Raw genomic sequence first — 18369 nt, 5'->3', positions numbered from 1 at the left:
TTAATGTGATGGACTGTGGGTTTGAATCCTGTTAATTTTTTAGAACTGTCTTAGTTACCGTAAATTTATACATATTGTAGAAGAGACTTCATCATGGCGTTACTGTTGGTGCATCAAAGTGTATTATTATTATTATTATAATCAAAAAGAGCATCAAAGTGCAATGAACACTGATCAGTGAAAGAGGACCTTATTGAGCTGGAGGTCAAACTATGTATATAGGTAATCATTTCTTTTAATCTTTTTCTCATGGGATTTCCCTCACTCATTCTGTATATATCTGGATACTTAATAACACACACACATACCATACACAGGTACAGTATATTGCAATAACTCATTACAGTATCGCTAATTTAGCAGCTCATTCTTGCACCACAAGTAATAATCATCCACATTTGTAGGTTTTTCCTTTATTTTTGGACACCTCGTCCCCTAAAGGGAGGGTTAATGATGCTGGGAGGGGCTTGTGATTCATTGCATCAAACCTATCTGCCTCCCATTTCCTAGGCACTGCAAAACCACTATGGGTTTAGCACTTCTCCTTCAATATAATAATTGGCCATCTTGTTACCAGGTGAGTGGTGACATTTTTCTATATCTTGCTTATTTGGGACCAAATGTACATTGCTGTAGGTTTGTGTAGCCCAACCCTCCCTCACTTAATTTAACCTTACTAAAAGAAAATAACGGTTACTATTTAAATTTTCAGGAAGCATTAAGAAACTGACTTTCAGAACCTCATAAAAAATTAATGTAGTAAAATAAGGATAGGTGGAATTTAGGGATGAAAAATACATTTGTAAATATTCACTAACTTTATTCAAAACTACACACAAATAATAATAATAATAATAATAATAATAGTAATATAATAGCACTGTTTATGATAAAACAGTACAAGAGAATCATAGTGGTAAAAAATTTATTATATACTTAACCAGTGCCCAATCAACTCGACTCAGCACTGTATGACCCATACAAGTTTAGCGCCTGTGTGTGAATACAGTATGATAATATCAGCTTTACTTCTGCAAAAAAAATAAATTACATCACATTAGAAAGCACAAGCGAATTGCATTATAAATGGCACTTGTCTACACAATTTTATGGGATTTATCATTGTATATCTATTAGACGTGAGGAAACACTGAACCACATTGTATGGTGATATAGTATAAGGGTGAATATTAAGCCTGCTCATTTTGAGGCAGTTTGCAAGAAATCTTTCTACTACTACCCCAAATTCCATAAATTCTTTGGTCCCATGACTATAACTTCCTCTGTGGTTCGTATATCTACGTTATTATATTTAGGGGAAGTGCAAAATCCACAGGGGTGTTAAACAGCACCTGAGGAATGGGAGGCAATCAGGTTTGGTGCAAGGAAGTGGATAATAAGTACAATTCCTTGGATCAAGAGCCTATTGCCAGGATTGAGAAACCTCCCCTGATCTATAGTTTTTCCTTCAAGAGAAGCACCTTGATGCTGATGAACAGGTCTTGATAAAAGGAACTGGAGCTACCTTCCTATGAATCAAGTTTGACTACCCTCCATTTCCCAGACACTTGTACAACCCCTCGTGGTTTAATGCTTCCCCTCATGAATACACCCGAACTAAATATGCTTTTGTCACTACACTGTCATATTACACAAACTCAGCATCCTGTATCTCGCTGTATGCAAGAGGCCCAGCAGCTGTACCTCACAAACCTCAAGAGGTAGAGGAGCTACAGCTCATCTCAAGAAACCTAAGAGCTATAATTCAACCCTCCTAAGAAATTCATGTGCTGGGGATAAACACCTTTGAGAGGCTCAGGAGCTGAAGATCAACACTCTCAAGAGATTCCAAAAGTCAGTGTCTGATTGGCTGGGAGGTGGCTCATACGTTGGATTGCATTCTACCAGCAGTAACATCCTGGCTGATCAGGCCCTGATCCACTGGGAGGCCTGGTCAGATCGGGCCTTTGGGGTGAGGGGCATGGACCCTCGGAACACCCTCTATGTAGGTAGAGGCCCAGGAGCTGTAGCTCAACACCCTCAAAGAAGTCCAGGAGCTTGAAACCAACCCAGTCAGAAACTGAGCAAGTTTGAACTTACACAGCACAAAATGCACCCCAATCTTTTCCTAGGTAAGACAGGAACATTGAAACTATGAAGCTGATCAGAAGTACTGCTTCACATCACACTAATCTTGGAAGGAAAAAAACTCTTGACTACTTCATACATCCCTTTTTTTTGGGAGGGGAAAAGGATACCTAGTAATAATAATATCAGCAGTATTAATATAATTTTCCAACACATAATTGACAAGATTTTTACTCGTACTTTTGTAAATCAGTTTGCTCTGACTTATATGGGCTAATTATTAATTTATTATTTAATAAAATAAAATAATTTAGCATTATATGAGTGAAACAAATAAATACAGGCCGATTACATTTTGATTACAATAATAATAAGCTTCAAATACATTTTCTCTTCAAGCTTGGAAGGCGCTTGATGCTGGCAAAGGGTTCTCAATGTAAGGAATTGGAGCAACTCAACCCTTGGATCAAACCCAGTTACCTCCCATTTGCCAGGTACAATATGGCCAGTACAGATGCAGCTCTTCCCCATGACTGCAATAATACAGTAATTCAGATATTCCAGCCTTACTTATGGAGCTGATGATCAACTGGGAACAGAGTCAGCAAGGCAATGATACAAACTGACAAGTGCAAACACACACACTAGTAGCTGTGGATCCTTTCAATACAACATTTTGCCCAAGGCTGGATCTCATAAAGTGAAACTTGAGCATGTGATAGAAGCACAACTGTACTGCTAAGATTAATTGAAAGTGAATCTAATGCCTGGGTAGCCTATCAGTGAGTAGCTTACTATTTGGTGTGGTTGTTAATTTACTGCTCCTGTTTCTCAATGGCCACTTTAAGCTGTGATAATTTGTGTCTTGTTTGAAATGAAGCGCCACTGTACTACGTCAAGGTAACTTGACCAGTAAAGTCGCGTACCCTGGTCTGATGCCCACATTCACTTCCTGGCCAGGCCACTTTCCCTTCCTCTTGTCACTGTTTTTAACAGTGCTGTGACCCTTAGGGTTCAGTGCTTAAATTGATAATTATAAATTCTTAGTCCCTCTTGAAATGCCAAACCAAAAATATTTCAGAATGCTACATGTCCTTGTAGATTCCTTGATGCTGGTAAGGGGCTCTTGATGTAAGGAACTGAACCTGTCCTCCAATACCCTCCACTGAACCTGAGTGCCTCTCATTCCATCAGATGTTGTGCATCCCCCAGAGGGTAATTTAATGTTGTATTACCCATTAAAATTTAGAGGTTTTTTGTAAATAAAGGTATAACACTGTTTATCACTTTCCATGAAGATGATAATGCAAATATAATAACACACTTTGAAAAGGAAACCCAGCAGATATGTAATATTGTATTAAAAGCCACTTACAGTTTTACAAGTACACTAATAGTTTTATGAAGTACTATTCAAAGGTGCCATAAATGAGTCAGAGGACAGCCACCTGGCTCTCCTAGTTCATACAGTGACTAAGGGCAATGTATAGTGTAAATATTATGCAGAGAATTCATAGTGTGGAAATTAAGAGATGTGGAGTTACTAAAAGTATTAGTCAGAGGGCTGAAGAGAGGTTGTTGAGGTGGTTTGGTCATTTAGAGAGAATGGAACAAAGTAGAATGACTTGGAGAACGTATAAATCTGTAGGGGAAGGAAGGCAGGGTAGGGGTCGTCCTCAAAAAGGTTGGAGGGAGGGGGTAAAGGAGGTTTTGTGGGCGAGGGGCTTGGATTTCCAGGAAACATGTGTGACCATGTTAGATAGGAGTGAATGGAGACATGGGTTTTGGGACCTGACAAGCAGTTGGAGTGTGAGCAGGGTAATATTTTGTGAAGAGATTCAGGGGAACTGGTTAGCCAGATTAGAGTCCCGGAAATGGGAGCTAAAATGCCTCCACTTTATAGGAAGGGTTTGGGATATTGGCAATTTGGAGTGACTATCTAAACTGTCGTATCTGGGCGTCTCTGCTAAGACAGTGATTATGCATGAGTGATGGTGAAAGTGTTGACTGATAGTGAAAGTTTTTTTCTTTCTTTTTGGGTTTTTCTTTCTTTAGGGTCACCCTGCCTTTGTGGGAGACGGTGGACGTGTTAAAAAAAATATGTATATACGTATATGTATGTATGTATGTATATATGTATGTATGTATATACATACATACATACATACATACAGTGGACCCCCGCATACCGTTGGCATCACATAATGTTAAATCCACATACTGATACATTTTATCGCTAAGATTTTGCCTCGCATACCGCTAAAAAACTCGCTCAACGCTATTCGTCTGAGACGCGTCTAATGTGCGGCCTGAGCCAGCCTCACATGTTCCGCGGGTGGCATTGTTTACCAGCCAGCCTCCGCGGTAACATCCAAGCATACAATCGGAACATTTCGTATTATTACATCGTTTTTGGTGATTTTATCTGCAAAATAAGTGACCACGAGCCCCAAGAAAGCTTCTAGTGCCAGCCCTACAGGAATAAGGGTGAGAATTACTATAGAGATGAAGAAAGAGATCATTGCTAAGTATGAAAGTGGAGTACGTGTCTCCGAGCTGGCCAGGTTGTATAGTAAACCCCCAATCAACCATCGCTACTATTGTGGCCAAGAAAACGGCAATCAAGGAAGCTGTTCTTGCCAAAGGTTCAACTCTGCTTTCGAAACAGAGATCGCAAGTGATAGATGATGTTGAGAGACTCTTATTGGTGTGGATAAACGAAAAACAGATAGCAGGCGATAGCATCTCTCAAGCGATCATAAGTGAAAAGGCTAGGAAGTTGCATCAGGATTTAATTAAAAAAATGCCTGCAACTAGTGACAATGTGAGTGAATTTAAGGCCAGCAAAGGTTGGTTTGAGAGATTTAAGAAGCGTAGTGGCATACATAGTGTGATAAGGCATGGTGAGGCTGCCAGTTTGGACCACAAAGCAGCTGAAAAATATGTGCAGGAATTCAAGGAGTACATAGACAGTGAAGGACTGAAACCTGAACAAGTGTTTAATTGTGATGAAACAGGCCTATTTTGGAAGAAAATGCCAAGCAGGACCTACATTACTCAGGAGGAAAAGGCACTCCCAGGACATAAGCCTATGAAAGACAGGCTTACTCTTCTCATGTGTACCAATGCTAGTGGTGATTGCAAAGTGAAGCCTTTATTTGTGTATCACTCTGAAATTCCCAGAGCATTCAGGCAAAAGAATATCCTCAAGGCTAATTTGTGTGTGCTGTGGAGGGCAAACAGTAAGGCATGGGTCACTAGGAACTTTTTCTATGACTGGTTACACCAAGCATTTGCCCCCAATGTGAAAAATTACCTAACTAAAAAGAAATTAGACCTTAAGTGCCTCCTGGTGTTAGACAATACCCCTGGTCATCCTACAGACTTGGCAGAGCGACTTTGTGGGGACATGAGCTTCATTAAGGTCAAGTTTTTGCCTCCTAATACCACTCCTCTCCTGCAGCAGATGGACCAGCAGGTTATTGCAAACTTCAAAAAACTGTACACAAAAGCTCTGTTTGAAAGGTGCTTTGTAGTGACCTCAGAAACTCAATTGACTCTAAGAGAGTTTTGGAGAGAGCACTTTAATATCCTCAATTGTGTAAACCTTATAGGTAAGGCTTGGGAGGGAGTGACTAAGAGGACCTTGAACTCTGCTTGGAAGAAACTGTGGCCAGAATGTGTAGACCAAAGGGATTTTGAAGGGTTTGAGGCTAACCCTGGGAATCCTATGCCAGTTGAGGAATCCATTGTGGCATTGGGAAAGTCCTTGGGGTTGGAGGTTAGTGGGGATGATGTGGAAGAGTTGGTGGAGGAGGACAATGAAGAACTAACCACTGATGAGCTGCTAGATCATCTTCATCGGCATGAGGCCACACCTGAGGAAACTGCTACGGAGGACGGGAGAGAGAAATTGAAGAAGTTGCCTACTTCAAAGATTAAGGAAATGTGTGGAATGTGGCTTAAAGTGCAAACCTTCATGGATGAAAATCACCCTCAGACAGCTGTTGCAAGCCGTGCTGGTGACTATCACACTGACAATGTTGTGAACCACTTTAAGAAAGTCATAAAGGAACAAGAGGTACAGACCTCTATGGACAGATATGTTGTGCGACAGAAGTCCAGTGACTCTGAAGCTGGTCCTAGTGGCATTAAAAGAAGAAGGGAAGTAACTCCGGAAAAGGACTTGACACCTCAAGTCTTAATGGAAGGGGATTCCCCTTCTAAACACTAAGAATCTCTCCTCCTCCCATCCTATCAATCATCACCAGATCTTCCATAAAGGTAAGTGTCATGTAACTGTGCATGTCTTCTTCAGTTTGTGTGTATTAAAATTAATATTTCATGTGGTAAAAATTTTTTTTTTCATACTTTTGGGTGTCAGGAATGGATTAATTTGATTTCCATTATTTCTTATGGGGAAAATTGATTCGCATAACGATAATTTCGCATAACATTGAGCTCTCAGGAACGGATTAATATCGTTATGCGGGGGTCCACTGTATACGTATATATATATTTTTTTTAACTAGTCGGCCGTCTCCCACCGAGGCAGGGTGACCCAAAAAGAAAGAAAATCCCCAAAAAGAAAATACTTTCATCATCATTCAACACTTTCACCTCACTCACACATATTCACTGTTTTTGCAGAGGTGCTCAGAACACAACAGTTTAGAAGCACATACGTATAAAGACACACAACATATCCCTCCAAACTACTAATATCCCAAACCCCTCCTTTAGAGTGCAGGCATTGTACTTCCTATTTCCAGGGCTCAAGTCCGGCTATATAAAAATAACCGGTTTCCTTGAATCCCTTCACTAAATATTACCCTTCTCACACTCCAACAGATTGTCAGGTCCCAAATACCATTTGTCTCCATTCACTCCTATTGAACACACCTCTCCTCACTTAGCGACATACTTGTTTACCAATGCCTCGGACTTACGATGGGCACTCTGACCAGTATTCATACCTAAATAATGTATATCAGTGCTGATTTCCTCTATTCTGTTTATTTCAATATACAGTACACTTCTGTATAAACATTTAAAAATATACCAGAAATGTTATAAATGGTGCAAAGGTAACGTTAAAACATTATCAAAGATGGTTGACAGAAACCCATTACCATTATAGTATGCTCCTCACTTAGCAACAAATTTGTTTAACGACGTGGTCTCAGGAACGGAACTCCATCGTTAAGTGAGGAGAGAGTGTATATATACTGTATATATATTTTAACAAATCAACTGTTTCCCACAGAGGCAGGGTGACCCAAAAAGAAAGAAGAAACTTCACCATCAAAGTTTATTCTTTGTCTTTGCAGAGGCTCTCAGATACGACAGTTTAAATGTCCCCCCAAACTGCCAATATCCGAAACCCTTCCTTTAAAGCGCAGGCCTTGTACTTCCTATTTCCAGGACTCAAGTCCAGCTAACCAGTTTCCCTGAATCCCTTCACAAAATATTACCCTGGTCACAATTCAACAGCTCGTTAGGTCCCAAAAACCATTAGTCTCCACTCTTGTCTAACACACTTATGCACACTTGCTGGAGGTTCAAGCCCCTTGCCCACAAAACCTTCTTTACCCCTCCCTCCAACCTTCCATATCCCACTGAGGGAGGGTGACTCAAAAATGAAAGTTTCTCTTTTTAAAATTTAGTAATAGTATTATACAGGAGAAAGGGGTTACTAGTGCCTTGCTCCCAGCATTTTAGTTGCCTCTTACAACACGCATGGCTTATGAAGGAAGAATTAATTTTTACTTCCCCACAGAATTAAGAGGAAATAAAGAAGAACTAGAACTATTAAGAAAATAGAAGAAAACCCAGATGGATGGGTGTGTGTGTGTGTGTGTGTGGGTGGGTGGGTGTGGGTGTGTGTGTGTGTGTGTGTGTGTGTGTGTGTGTGTGTGTGTGTGTGTGTGTGTGTGTGTGTGTGTGTGTGTGTGTGTGTGTGTGTGTGTATATATATATATATATATATATTATATATATATATATATTATATATATATATATATATATTATATATATATATATATATTATATAGAGTCAGGTCTGCAATAGTTCATGTACTTGTAGAAATAAAGATTATTATAATTATTATTATTATTATTATAATCATTATATAATTCCCCAGGTGAGCATTATCTTAGTGTCAGGTACACACTTGGACTCAACTATTCTTCTATAATAATTATTAATGAGATCCTGAAGGCAGAAGGAAGACCATGTTTACAGCCTCAGGATGATGCTAGGTTCAGTTCTGCTGTTTCAGAAATAATGGAATTTCAATATAGTTTAACCATATTTACTCTTCCACCAGATATAAAACGCAAATTGAAAATATTACGCAGGATGTGTTCAGTTATACTTATTTGTCACCTCTGGGATGTAATGAAAATTAACATTCTCTTGATATATGTTAATGAATGAAATATACATATACAGTGGACCCCCGCCTTATGATATAATTTCATTCCAGAAGTATGTTCAGATGCCGTTACCGAACGAATTTGTTCCCATAAGGAATATTGTGAATTGGATTAGTCCGTTTCAGACCCCCAAAAATACATGTACAAAAGCACTTACATAAATACACTTACATAATTGGTCGCATTGGAAGCTGATCGTAAGGCGGGGGTCCACTGTGTGTGTATAATATATATATATATATATATATATATATATATATATATATATATATATATATATATATATATCTCTATATATATATACACACACACACTCAGGGAGAGTGACCTAGTAGCGATCAGTGAAGAGGCGGGGCCAGGAGCTCAGACTCGACCCCCGCAACCTCAACTAGGTGAGTACAACTAGGCGAGTACACACACACACACACACAAATACACAAACATAACATATATACATACATACTCAGATGAGGATCAGGCAGGACTTCAAAGAGACCTGGACAGACAGGGAAGGGCACAGAAGACCGCAGACAGAGTATAGGCTAGGTGGCCAAAGACTGCAAACCTCGCTCAAGGAGAAAGATCTTGGGGTGAGTATAACACAGAGCATGTCTCCGGAAGCTCACATCAACCAGATAACTGCTGCAGCATATGGGGGCCTGGCAAACCTGAGAACAGTGTTCCGATACCTTAGTAAGGTATCGTTCAAGACACTGTACACCATGTATGTCAGCCCCATACTGGAGTATGCAGCACCTGTTTGGAACCCGCACTTGATCAAGCACTTCAAGAAATTAAAGAAAGTGCAAAGGTTTGTGACAAGGTTAGTTCCAGAGCTAAGGGGAATGTCCTATGAAGAAAGGTTAAGGGAAATCGGCCTGACGGCACTGGAGGACAGGAGGGTCAGGGAAGACATGATAACGACATATAAAATACTGCGCAGAATAGACAAGGTGGACAAAGACAGGATGTTCCAGGGAGGGGACACAGAAACAAGAGGTCACAATTGGAAGTTGAAAAGTCAGATGAGTCAAAGGAATGTTAGAAAGTATTTCTTCAGTCATAGAGTTGTCAGGCAGTGGAACAGCCTAGAAAGTGACGTAGTGGAGGCGGGAACCACACACAGTTTTCAGACGAGGTTTGATAAAGCTCATGGAGCAGGGAGAGAGAGGACCCAGTAGCAACCAGTGAAGAGGCGGGACCAGGAGCTAAGACTCGACCCCTGCAACCACATATAGGTGAGTACACACACACACAGATACATACATACGATAAAGCTCTTGGAGCAGGAAGAGAGTGAACCTAGTAATGACCAGTGAAGAGGTGGGGCCAGGAGCTATGATTGAACCTCTACAACCACAAATAGGTGAGTATACAGTAGACTGTTGATTAAGAAGTGATCTGTAGTGTTTTCCATATACAGTTATTACAAAATTGTAGCATATTTTTGATCATTGCATTGTGAAATTCATCTATGATGGTGCCACTTTAGGGAAAAAATAGCTAAAAGCCCATACAAGAAGGTCAGTTACTGCTAATTTCACTGTAACTGCACATTGCTGTGCCATTAATGGTCATTCACTCACTCTAGCTGTATTTACACAAGTGTTGAATGTATTAGTGATTGATATTAAATTGTGGAAAGTACAGTAAATGAAAAGTGAAGGGATAATCTTGTGGCACTGCCATATGAGGATGCTGGAGACAATTTTTATATGCAAATTGATAGGGTTGACATGAACTGTAGTCCGTGTCCAATCACTTACTTTTCTGCTGTACTCGCCACGTGCAGGTAGCAGAAACTCTACCACTAGTCTCCCTGTGATGCTTGTTGGAAGGGAAACCCATACCCTCAAGAAATCCATATTCATCAAAAGACTAGACAAGATCATCGCAGCTCTCTCCATCGATGACCTAAGTACAGTGGACCCCCGCTTAACGATCATCTCCCAATGCGACTAATTATGTAAGTGTATTTATGTAAGTGCATTTGTACGTGTATGTTTGGGGGTCTGAAATGGACTAACCTACTTCACAATATTCCTTATGGGAACAAATTCGGTCAGTACTGGCACCTGAACATACTTCTGGAATGAAAAAATATCGTTAACCGGGGGTCCACTGTACTACCTAAGCTCTCCCTGATGGTCTGGCTATATCTAATTACTATATTCATCCAAGAAACATTGAACCGGAGGGATACCAGCACATCACACCTTGTTGGAACTGATATTCTTACAACCATCTATCCAAGGACTGCCCAATTAAGGACAGGAAATTCTGCTTGGAATGCAGAAGTGAAGGCCACAATTTCAAGTCTTGCACCATCACTAATACTCCAATATGCCTGAGCTCTTGCAACAAAATGCCCTCTGAGGAAAGAAACAGTTGCAAAGAAAAACAGAAACACCAAGAAGATGACCTTCAAAAAATCTCCAATTTATGCCGCTATCACTAAGCTCGGCCAACACTACTAATATTCTTCAAGCCACTCAGCAGGCACCCATCACCACCACTAATTCCCTTTCTCCACTTCCAGACAGCACTCCATCTAAAGTTCTTTACTGTATCGTGGGTTGATTGCCAATACAACGAACCCAGGATCCCAGATTCTTTGCATAGTGTACAATGTCCCAAACATTGTTAACTTCACTGCACCAGCTGACCTGACACTTTTTCTCTGTCCACTCTACTGCTTGATGAACTCCAACTGCCATCAAACATTCTACAGCCAAAACGAATGCATCTATACAATCATCCATTACCTCCAACATTACTTCACATGCACAGCCAGCTGCCAAACTACCAACCACTCTCTACCCTGCTCCTACCCAGCCATAGATATTAATCTCAAGGCTCCCAACCTACTCCTGCTACACAACCAGCCAAAACCAACGAAATTCAGCCTATAGAATCATCTGAGGAAGAAGGGGTTGACATCTTCAAAAGGGGACTGGATGGATGGTCGGACTGGAATGAGACAACCACATCTTCTACACCCTTCCATGCAGTGACAACTACAGTGAAGAGAAAATCTGAATATTATTTTTAGTTTGCTGAATTACAAAGCTTTAAAAAACTTGGTTGGCTTTTTTAGGGGGGTTTAATGAATGTAACCTTAATTTTCCCATATGTTCTTCTGGGGCCTAGAGCAGCTGTATAAAGTACTGCAGGGTAAAAGAGAGCCTTAACCATCCACCTCAGCAAACATTCCACAATCTTCCACCTCAGCCCAGTAGGGCCGCAGCATCCTTCTCCACTCTGTTCAGAATCATTAACATACACCAGCAAATACAATTTAAGGTAAGAAATATTATTTCTGGAATATTTATAGCCTTAAGAAATGCAATAAACATAAAACTTGACGACAACCAACTACAATTACATTATCATTTTTATTTTTTTACAATTAGGAGACACCCAAAAGTACAAAGAACATAACTCTAATTTTCCAATATAATCTTCGGTTTGTCTGGACGCCATTTTCAAGAACATACTACAATCACTGTTGACAGTCAACTATGTACTCGCCTATAAGTGGTTGTATGTGTGTGTGTATATATATATATTTATTTATTTAGTGACTTAATTTTAAGCACTTCCCAGAGGTGACGACTCGCATCATCTCAGCCATCACACAGGCACAAGGCTTCGTTTGTGGCCTAACCCTCCCCTTCCTTGAATCAAACCCAACTGTCTTCCCCCATTCCTCCTCCCCCCCTTTATGCATTGTGTGACCCTTCTGGATTTAGAGCTTTCCCCTGATAAGACAATAATAAGCTAGCATGACTCGTGAGAGCTTCCTCGAGTCATACAGTTACACGAGACACACTGCTTAAGCTACCCTTCAAGAACTGTGCCTGGTAAGGGTCTTGATGTGAGGAATTGGAGCTAACTCCTCTTCCTTGGATTAAGTTCCATTGCTTTGCATTCCATACTAACTGAATCCTATGGATTTAGTGGTTCAACAAAAGAATTAATAACTCGGGTCAGATTTGTCTAGGTGTTAGACAACAAAAATTAGAATTTAATATTTTGATCATGTTTAGAGCTATCTAACTGAGCAATGCTAACAGCTTCTAACAACCATAGTAAAGTTAGGAAATATAGATGAGAATCTCACTATGCTATGTAAGTAACATTATATAAGGTGTACTGGGGATCAAACTTTCTCAATGGAGATGTCTTGATGCCAGTGAGGAAGCTGGATAAATCCTCTCCTTCCCTACATAGAACACCTCAGTGCCACACAGCTGCTGACTGCTACGACTTTGGTGCTTCCCAATCATTAAAATTAACGGTGATCTATGGAGTGGTGTTGTTGATGGAAGGTTTGATCCTCGGTAACACCCGAGTTGCTGTACACACACACTTCTGTACCACCAGGATACTCTTTAATTATTATTATACATGTAATAATTAAGACTTGTTAGTCTTTTGTAAAGGGGCGGCTTCAAAATTCTTATATATGTCTCGTGTTACACGTGTGTGTCCAGCACTCAACTCACAGCCATAATCCAGCTATTAGCGAAGTTTATTTACTATGCTACGAATATCACATGGGTCATATAGTCATTGCAACACTCAAACTTCCGTAAGTTATTTACAATACTCATACAATGTGCAACAGTTAGTTTACTGCACAGTACTCTTCCAGAGGTGCCAGAGGTCATTTATTATGCAACACTAATTACAGACCTCAGTTATCACAATTGTCTTAGGTCCCAGATCATGCCAGGTAATGGATCAAGTGTTGCCTTCAACATTAATGATAGAAGAAAAGTCACAGTACCGTCAGTGATACAATTTACAACTAACACATAATTTAGAGAGAAAACATTAGACGATGTTTGGGTCCCTCCTGGAGAATTGTCGAGTTGCAACCTCCTAAGGTGCCGTTATGCCAGTGAAGGTCCTTGATACGCGGCATGGGAGCTATCCTTCTATTCCTTGAATCAACCCTAATTATATCCCATGCATCTAGGGACCATGTGACTCCTGTGGGGTCAGCATCACCCACTGTAACTCCCTATTGCGTCCATTTAGCTATGTGAAATTGCTGTAAAATACTATTTTTTTGAGCTGTAACATTGCCCAGTGGGGTCTGGTTAAGACCCTTGTGACCTTTGTAATCCTTTTTTTTTTTTTTTTTGCAATACCGCTCACAGGATGAGCATAGGAAGGACAACAAACTAGCCGCTCAAGGAGCACAACTAAAACTCACTTGATTATAATTGAGTTATGATCGTTGTGGAAGACTTATAACCTCGTCTAAGGTTTTCTTCACAAGTTGTGTTGGGTGAGAATTACTGTCATAGCTTCTTGTGGGTGTTGGGCTGCTACAATAATAAATAAACTGTACAGAGACGTAAAGAAGCAATATTTAAGGGTACTCTCCCCAGCGGAGTCTAGTGGCGAGATTCCTTCAAGGGAGGTTGGTGCCTTAATGCTGGTGAGGGGCTCTTGATGCAAGGATTTGGAGGTACTCTCCTTTTCCTCATATAAAATCTAATTGCCCCCTTGTTTCCCAGGCACTGTATGACCCTTATGGGCTCAGCGCTTCCCCGTTAATTTAATAATAGTGGCGAAGTTGGAAGGAACGGCAGGGTGCTGATAACTCTGTACTGGCCTTGTGTTATGGTGCTCCCCGCTGACCTTCAACACATCTACGCTCATCATTAGTTCTTAAGAGTCTTAGCGAGAAGGATGGTGGTGTTCCCTAAGGTACTGACGGGTTAAGAAAGGGTGCCACCCGTCCCAGGCCAAACGGAGAGGTGGGCAGGGATGTATTGTAGGTTCGGGTCTGCAGCAGGGAGTACGCTAAGTAGGGAAGACTGACGGGGTCCCACTCCACGCTGTGGCGAAAAGTGGGGTGTCGGAGTGGTGTCAGGGGCTGTGGGCGCAGTGGCTGCTGCTGGTGGTGGTGGTGGTGGTGGTGTTGCTGTTGCTGCTGCTGCTGCTGCTGTGGTAGTGGTATGAGTGCTGGTGGAGATCTCATCCTTACATCCTGACTATTGGTGACCATTCTGCGGTAGCCAACATGCTGGAGGTCGTCAGAGACACGGTTCATATCCGTCTCCATGGGGTTGGTGCCCCAGAAGCGGTGGCTGTAACGCAAGTCTTCATTAGTGAAGGTGAAGCGGGTCTTCTTGGAAGGAGCTGTGAGGCTGGAGTCAGCCAGAGCTGGAGCGTGGAGAGCATAGGGAGTGTTGTGGCAGGTGACCAGCTCCATCCTACCCACTGTATCATAGGTACATATGCTCTCACCTCCCATCATTGCATCCTCTCTCGCAAGAAGATTGTTATTACCTCTCATGAAATCCAAGTTCCTGAAGAGACTTGTCTCTCTGAAGACCCTAGGGTTTCTACCATCTATCTCTTCCTGGTCCCTCTTGAGGTTTCTCCATGTGGCTGCGGTTGCGGTAGAACTGCCCAGGGGACACTGGAAGCCGGAGGCTTGTAGTGGTGGTGCAGCATCACAGTGTAGTGGCACTGGACCAAGAGGAATAGGATTCCTGGGTTCAGGCAAAACTGGTCTATGTAGACACTGCCGTGGTGGACTGTTCTCCATCACTTCCTGTAGAAGAAAAAATCAGCTGCATAAACAAAAGTTTGATGCAGAAAGTTCAATAAAACGATGTGCATCAGATAATGTCTCTTCAGAATAAAGTCAGAAATGCATTGTATACCAGTGCCTTTTTTTGTGCGTACCAATGTTTTATTACATATGAACTACATTATTTGAACTCAGTTGAACAAATGAAATTGCTGGTCCACAGATGTTTCATAATAAGAAAAAAGCTTTCAAATGAGCTGAGGTAACAGCTCTTAGGTTGTTAATAAAGGTAAGAACTCTTAACCTAACCCTATGCTGCATAGCCCTTGTGGTTTAGCGCTTCTTTTTTATTATAATAATAAAAAAAATAACCTTGTGAAAACAGAAAGAATGATGTCCTATTCACCTGATGTTGCATGACCCCGAGGGGTTTAGCGGTTCCCTATGAACACCTGAGTATCATTGCTGAGAGACATTGTGCTGGTCTAGAAAGTTATGTAATCAAATACAGGGAAACGATGATAGAAACTTTTATTGTGGAGCCATTTGAAGAAACTGAGACATAACAGTTGCAGGCTGTAAATGAACTGAAGTAACTACAGTGTCACTTAGCCTTAATACCATAAACTGTAAGGATTTAATGTTAAGAAATAATCTAAGTCTGCTCGAAATGCCTAGCCATGCTAGGTGTCCTAGTGGTCCCCTTTGGAAATTTATTTGGTCCCTAAAGTTCCACAGGACAGATCCAGGATGGCCGTACGGGACGGCTGAGCTGGATGGCCCTTATACCCCACCCTAACAAACAGCATTCTCTCTGGTCGGCGATGGATTCTTGGTAGGCATGTATTTAATTTATAGATTTATTCTTCAGGGAAGGAGTAGGTAGTTTTACTGTTAGTATATTAATATTAGTTTACTAAGGTATCTGTAGATAATAATGTAGACCTAAGACCTTAACATAGGTAGTAATAGGCCGATAATGTAGGCAAACACTAGGTTAAGTTAGCTAGGGAGAACTGGCAGCCCTAGCTTGAATGAGGAGGCGCGGGTCTAAAAGACAATAGCGTCCCTCTTAAGACAGACACCATCTGGACAATACGTGCCGTGATCAGCAGACGGCGCCCCCACGTGTCTTCACATCTGAGACCTGGGGAAATCTGGTAGAGGCACCTCGATGTACCATAGATGACCTCCTCCGTCAGGCCCATACAGTAAGACAAGACCACTATTTCTCGTAGAATTCTGGCCAGTGTCTGGAGAGTTTGTGAGTTGAGTTTTGACTGTGGGCCCGGTTGCAACAGGTTGAGCATGCCCAGTAAGTACCAGTGTCTCAGAGCAGTCTGGAAGCTAGTGTCTGAGTCTGCATAGTTATACTAGGGGATACATACCCTCTTGGATACAGGAATTTCTGAGGTGCAGGGAGGACACTAATTACGATTGAATATTGCAGGAATTAAGGCTCCCGGTTGCACGTGGTTTCTGAGGGGAAGTCCAAAGGGGCTAAAGCTAAGCTTAGAGAAGTGAAGATCAGGATATATGCTGCAACACCAAATAAGTTAGTCCTTTATACGTGCATGCAGGCGAGGTTTTCTTGCAACACCAATCATTTGTGAAAATCTGTCCTATAAGCCACTTGTGAGGCTGAGGTACCCACCTCAGAACTCGGTGTCAACAGAGTTTGCCAGGGTAGGCGACTCACTTGGAGGCAGCCCACACAAATTTTCACACCCCCTCTGTAATTAGTATTTTATAACATGTAAACCACACAATACCCAAAACCTGTAAACCCCACATTGTAACCCTTAGAGAATAAACTTGAATTGAATTGAATTACACTGGTAACTACAGTGTTCCTACACTTACACTGTTAACTACAGTGTTCCTACACTTACACTGGTAACTACAGTGTTCCTACACTTACACTGGTAACTACAGTGTTCCTACACTTACACTGGTAACTACAGTGTTCCTACACTTACACTGGTAACTACAGTGTTCCTACACTTACACTGGTAACTACAGTGTTCCTACACTTACACTGGTAACTACAGTGTTCCTACACTTACACTGGTAACTACAGTGTTCCTACACTTACACTGGTAACTACAGTGTTCCTACACTTACACTGGTAACTACAGTGTTCCTACACTTACACTGGTAACTACAGTGTTCCTACACTTACATCTATCTATAACAGTGGATATTCATTCGAAATGTACTTCATTAAATCAATTTCTAACTTCTTCTGATTATAATAATTAACTCTCTTACTGTCTAATTTAAAACAAACGAGTATGACTTAATAACACAAGACAGGATTATTATTATTATCAAAAAGAAGCGCTGAACCTACACGGGTCATGTAGCCCAGTAAGCTAAGAGGAATCATACAGCGCCTGGGGTAGGGAATATACCTGGAGGGGTTTTCAAGGTCAACCAACATGCAAACTATAACAGTGCAAAATATTATATTGCCAGGAAGCTGCAAAGAATTACAAAAACAATGTTATCGTGCATAATATTCTATAATACACTTAAGTTTGAAGCCACTCTGAAATTGCATTATCAAGTTATTTTGGCTTGAAGGTTTGAAGCCAACCGGTTGATGAAATCACTAATTATCACAGCTCGTATTTCAGTTTTCAGTTTTTTTTCGGTAAAAATGGCAATCTTGGTGGACACAACACAGGCCAAAATCAATCCAAACTTTTGTCCAAGAGTGACCAGCGATTAAGATTTAGTAACTTTTATTTAGGCTTTGGATACGTAACATACAAACTGATCAAAATGGTCTTGAAGGCGCACATATGTGACCTAAAATTACATATGTAGATTTAAGTTAAGATGATCCAGTAAAGTCCAACACTGACGTCTGATCACCAGAGACATTTTCCAATTTTTTCATGGACGCCAACTTGTTGAGCAAAATAAAGACGAAGATTCGTTCGAGAAAAACACATGAGTAAAAGATTAAGGGATTCAATGGTTTCTCATTAAGTTAGAAAAGTTTCATCTACTTAATAACAAAAATCACCCATGAAAGACTGTATCTACCAAGAAGAAACATATTGTATTTAGAAATTAAAACTGGCAAAGTAGAGCCTACACACCCGTGACAATGTTTACATTCTTCCAGGTAGGTCACTAATGTTTAACCAGTGCTGTATAGCCCTTGTGGTTTAGCGCTTCTTTTTTATTATAATAATAATCTAGTGTTTAACAGTTGATGCAGACTAGAGGAGGCTTTCTAATGCAAATTTAAATAAATGTAAACAGATAATAATT

The 18369-nt window shown here is 40.9% G+C and overlaps 1 protein-coding gene across 3 annotated transcripts in view; it reads right to left on the bottom strand.

Moving 5' to 3' along the window:
* Positions 1-935: 935 nt before the first annotated feature.
* The window catches only part of LOC128694316 (uncharacterized), a 228479-nt gene continuing 211045 nt past the window's right edge, over positions 936-18369 (bottom strand). For 2 of the 3 annotated variants that reach the window (XM_070093662.1, XM_070093663.1), the window contains exon 5: positions 3433-15105. In XM_070093662.1, coding sequence (XP_069949763.1) covers positions 14248-15105 — 858 coding nt within the window. In that variant the 3' untranslated portion in view covers positions 3433-14247. Of the gene's footprint in view, positions 1032-3432; positions 15106-18369 lie in introns of those variants that run through there. The other variant, XR_011393118.1, reaches the window with a different exon arrangement.

The sequence above is a fragment of the Cherax quadricarinatus genome, chromosome 43, assembly GCF_038502225.1.
Source record: "Cherax quadricarinatus isolate ZL_2023a chromosome 43, ASM3850222v1, whole genome shotgun sequence".
Classification (NCBI taxonomy): domain Eukaryota; kingdom Metazoa; phylum Arthropoda; class Malacostraca; order Decapoda; family Parastacidae; genus Cherax; species Cherax quadricarinatus.
This window is presented reverse-complemented; position numbering and strand designations above follow the sequence as displayed.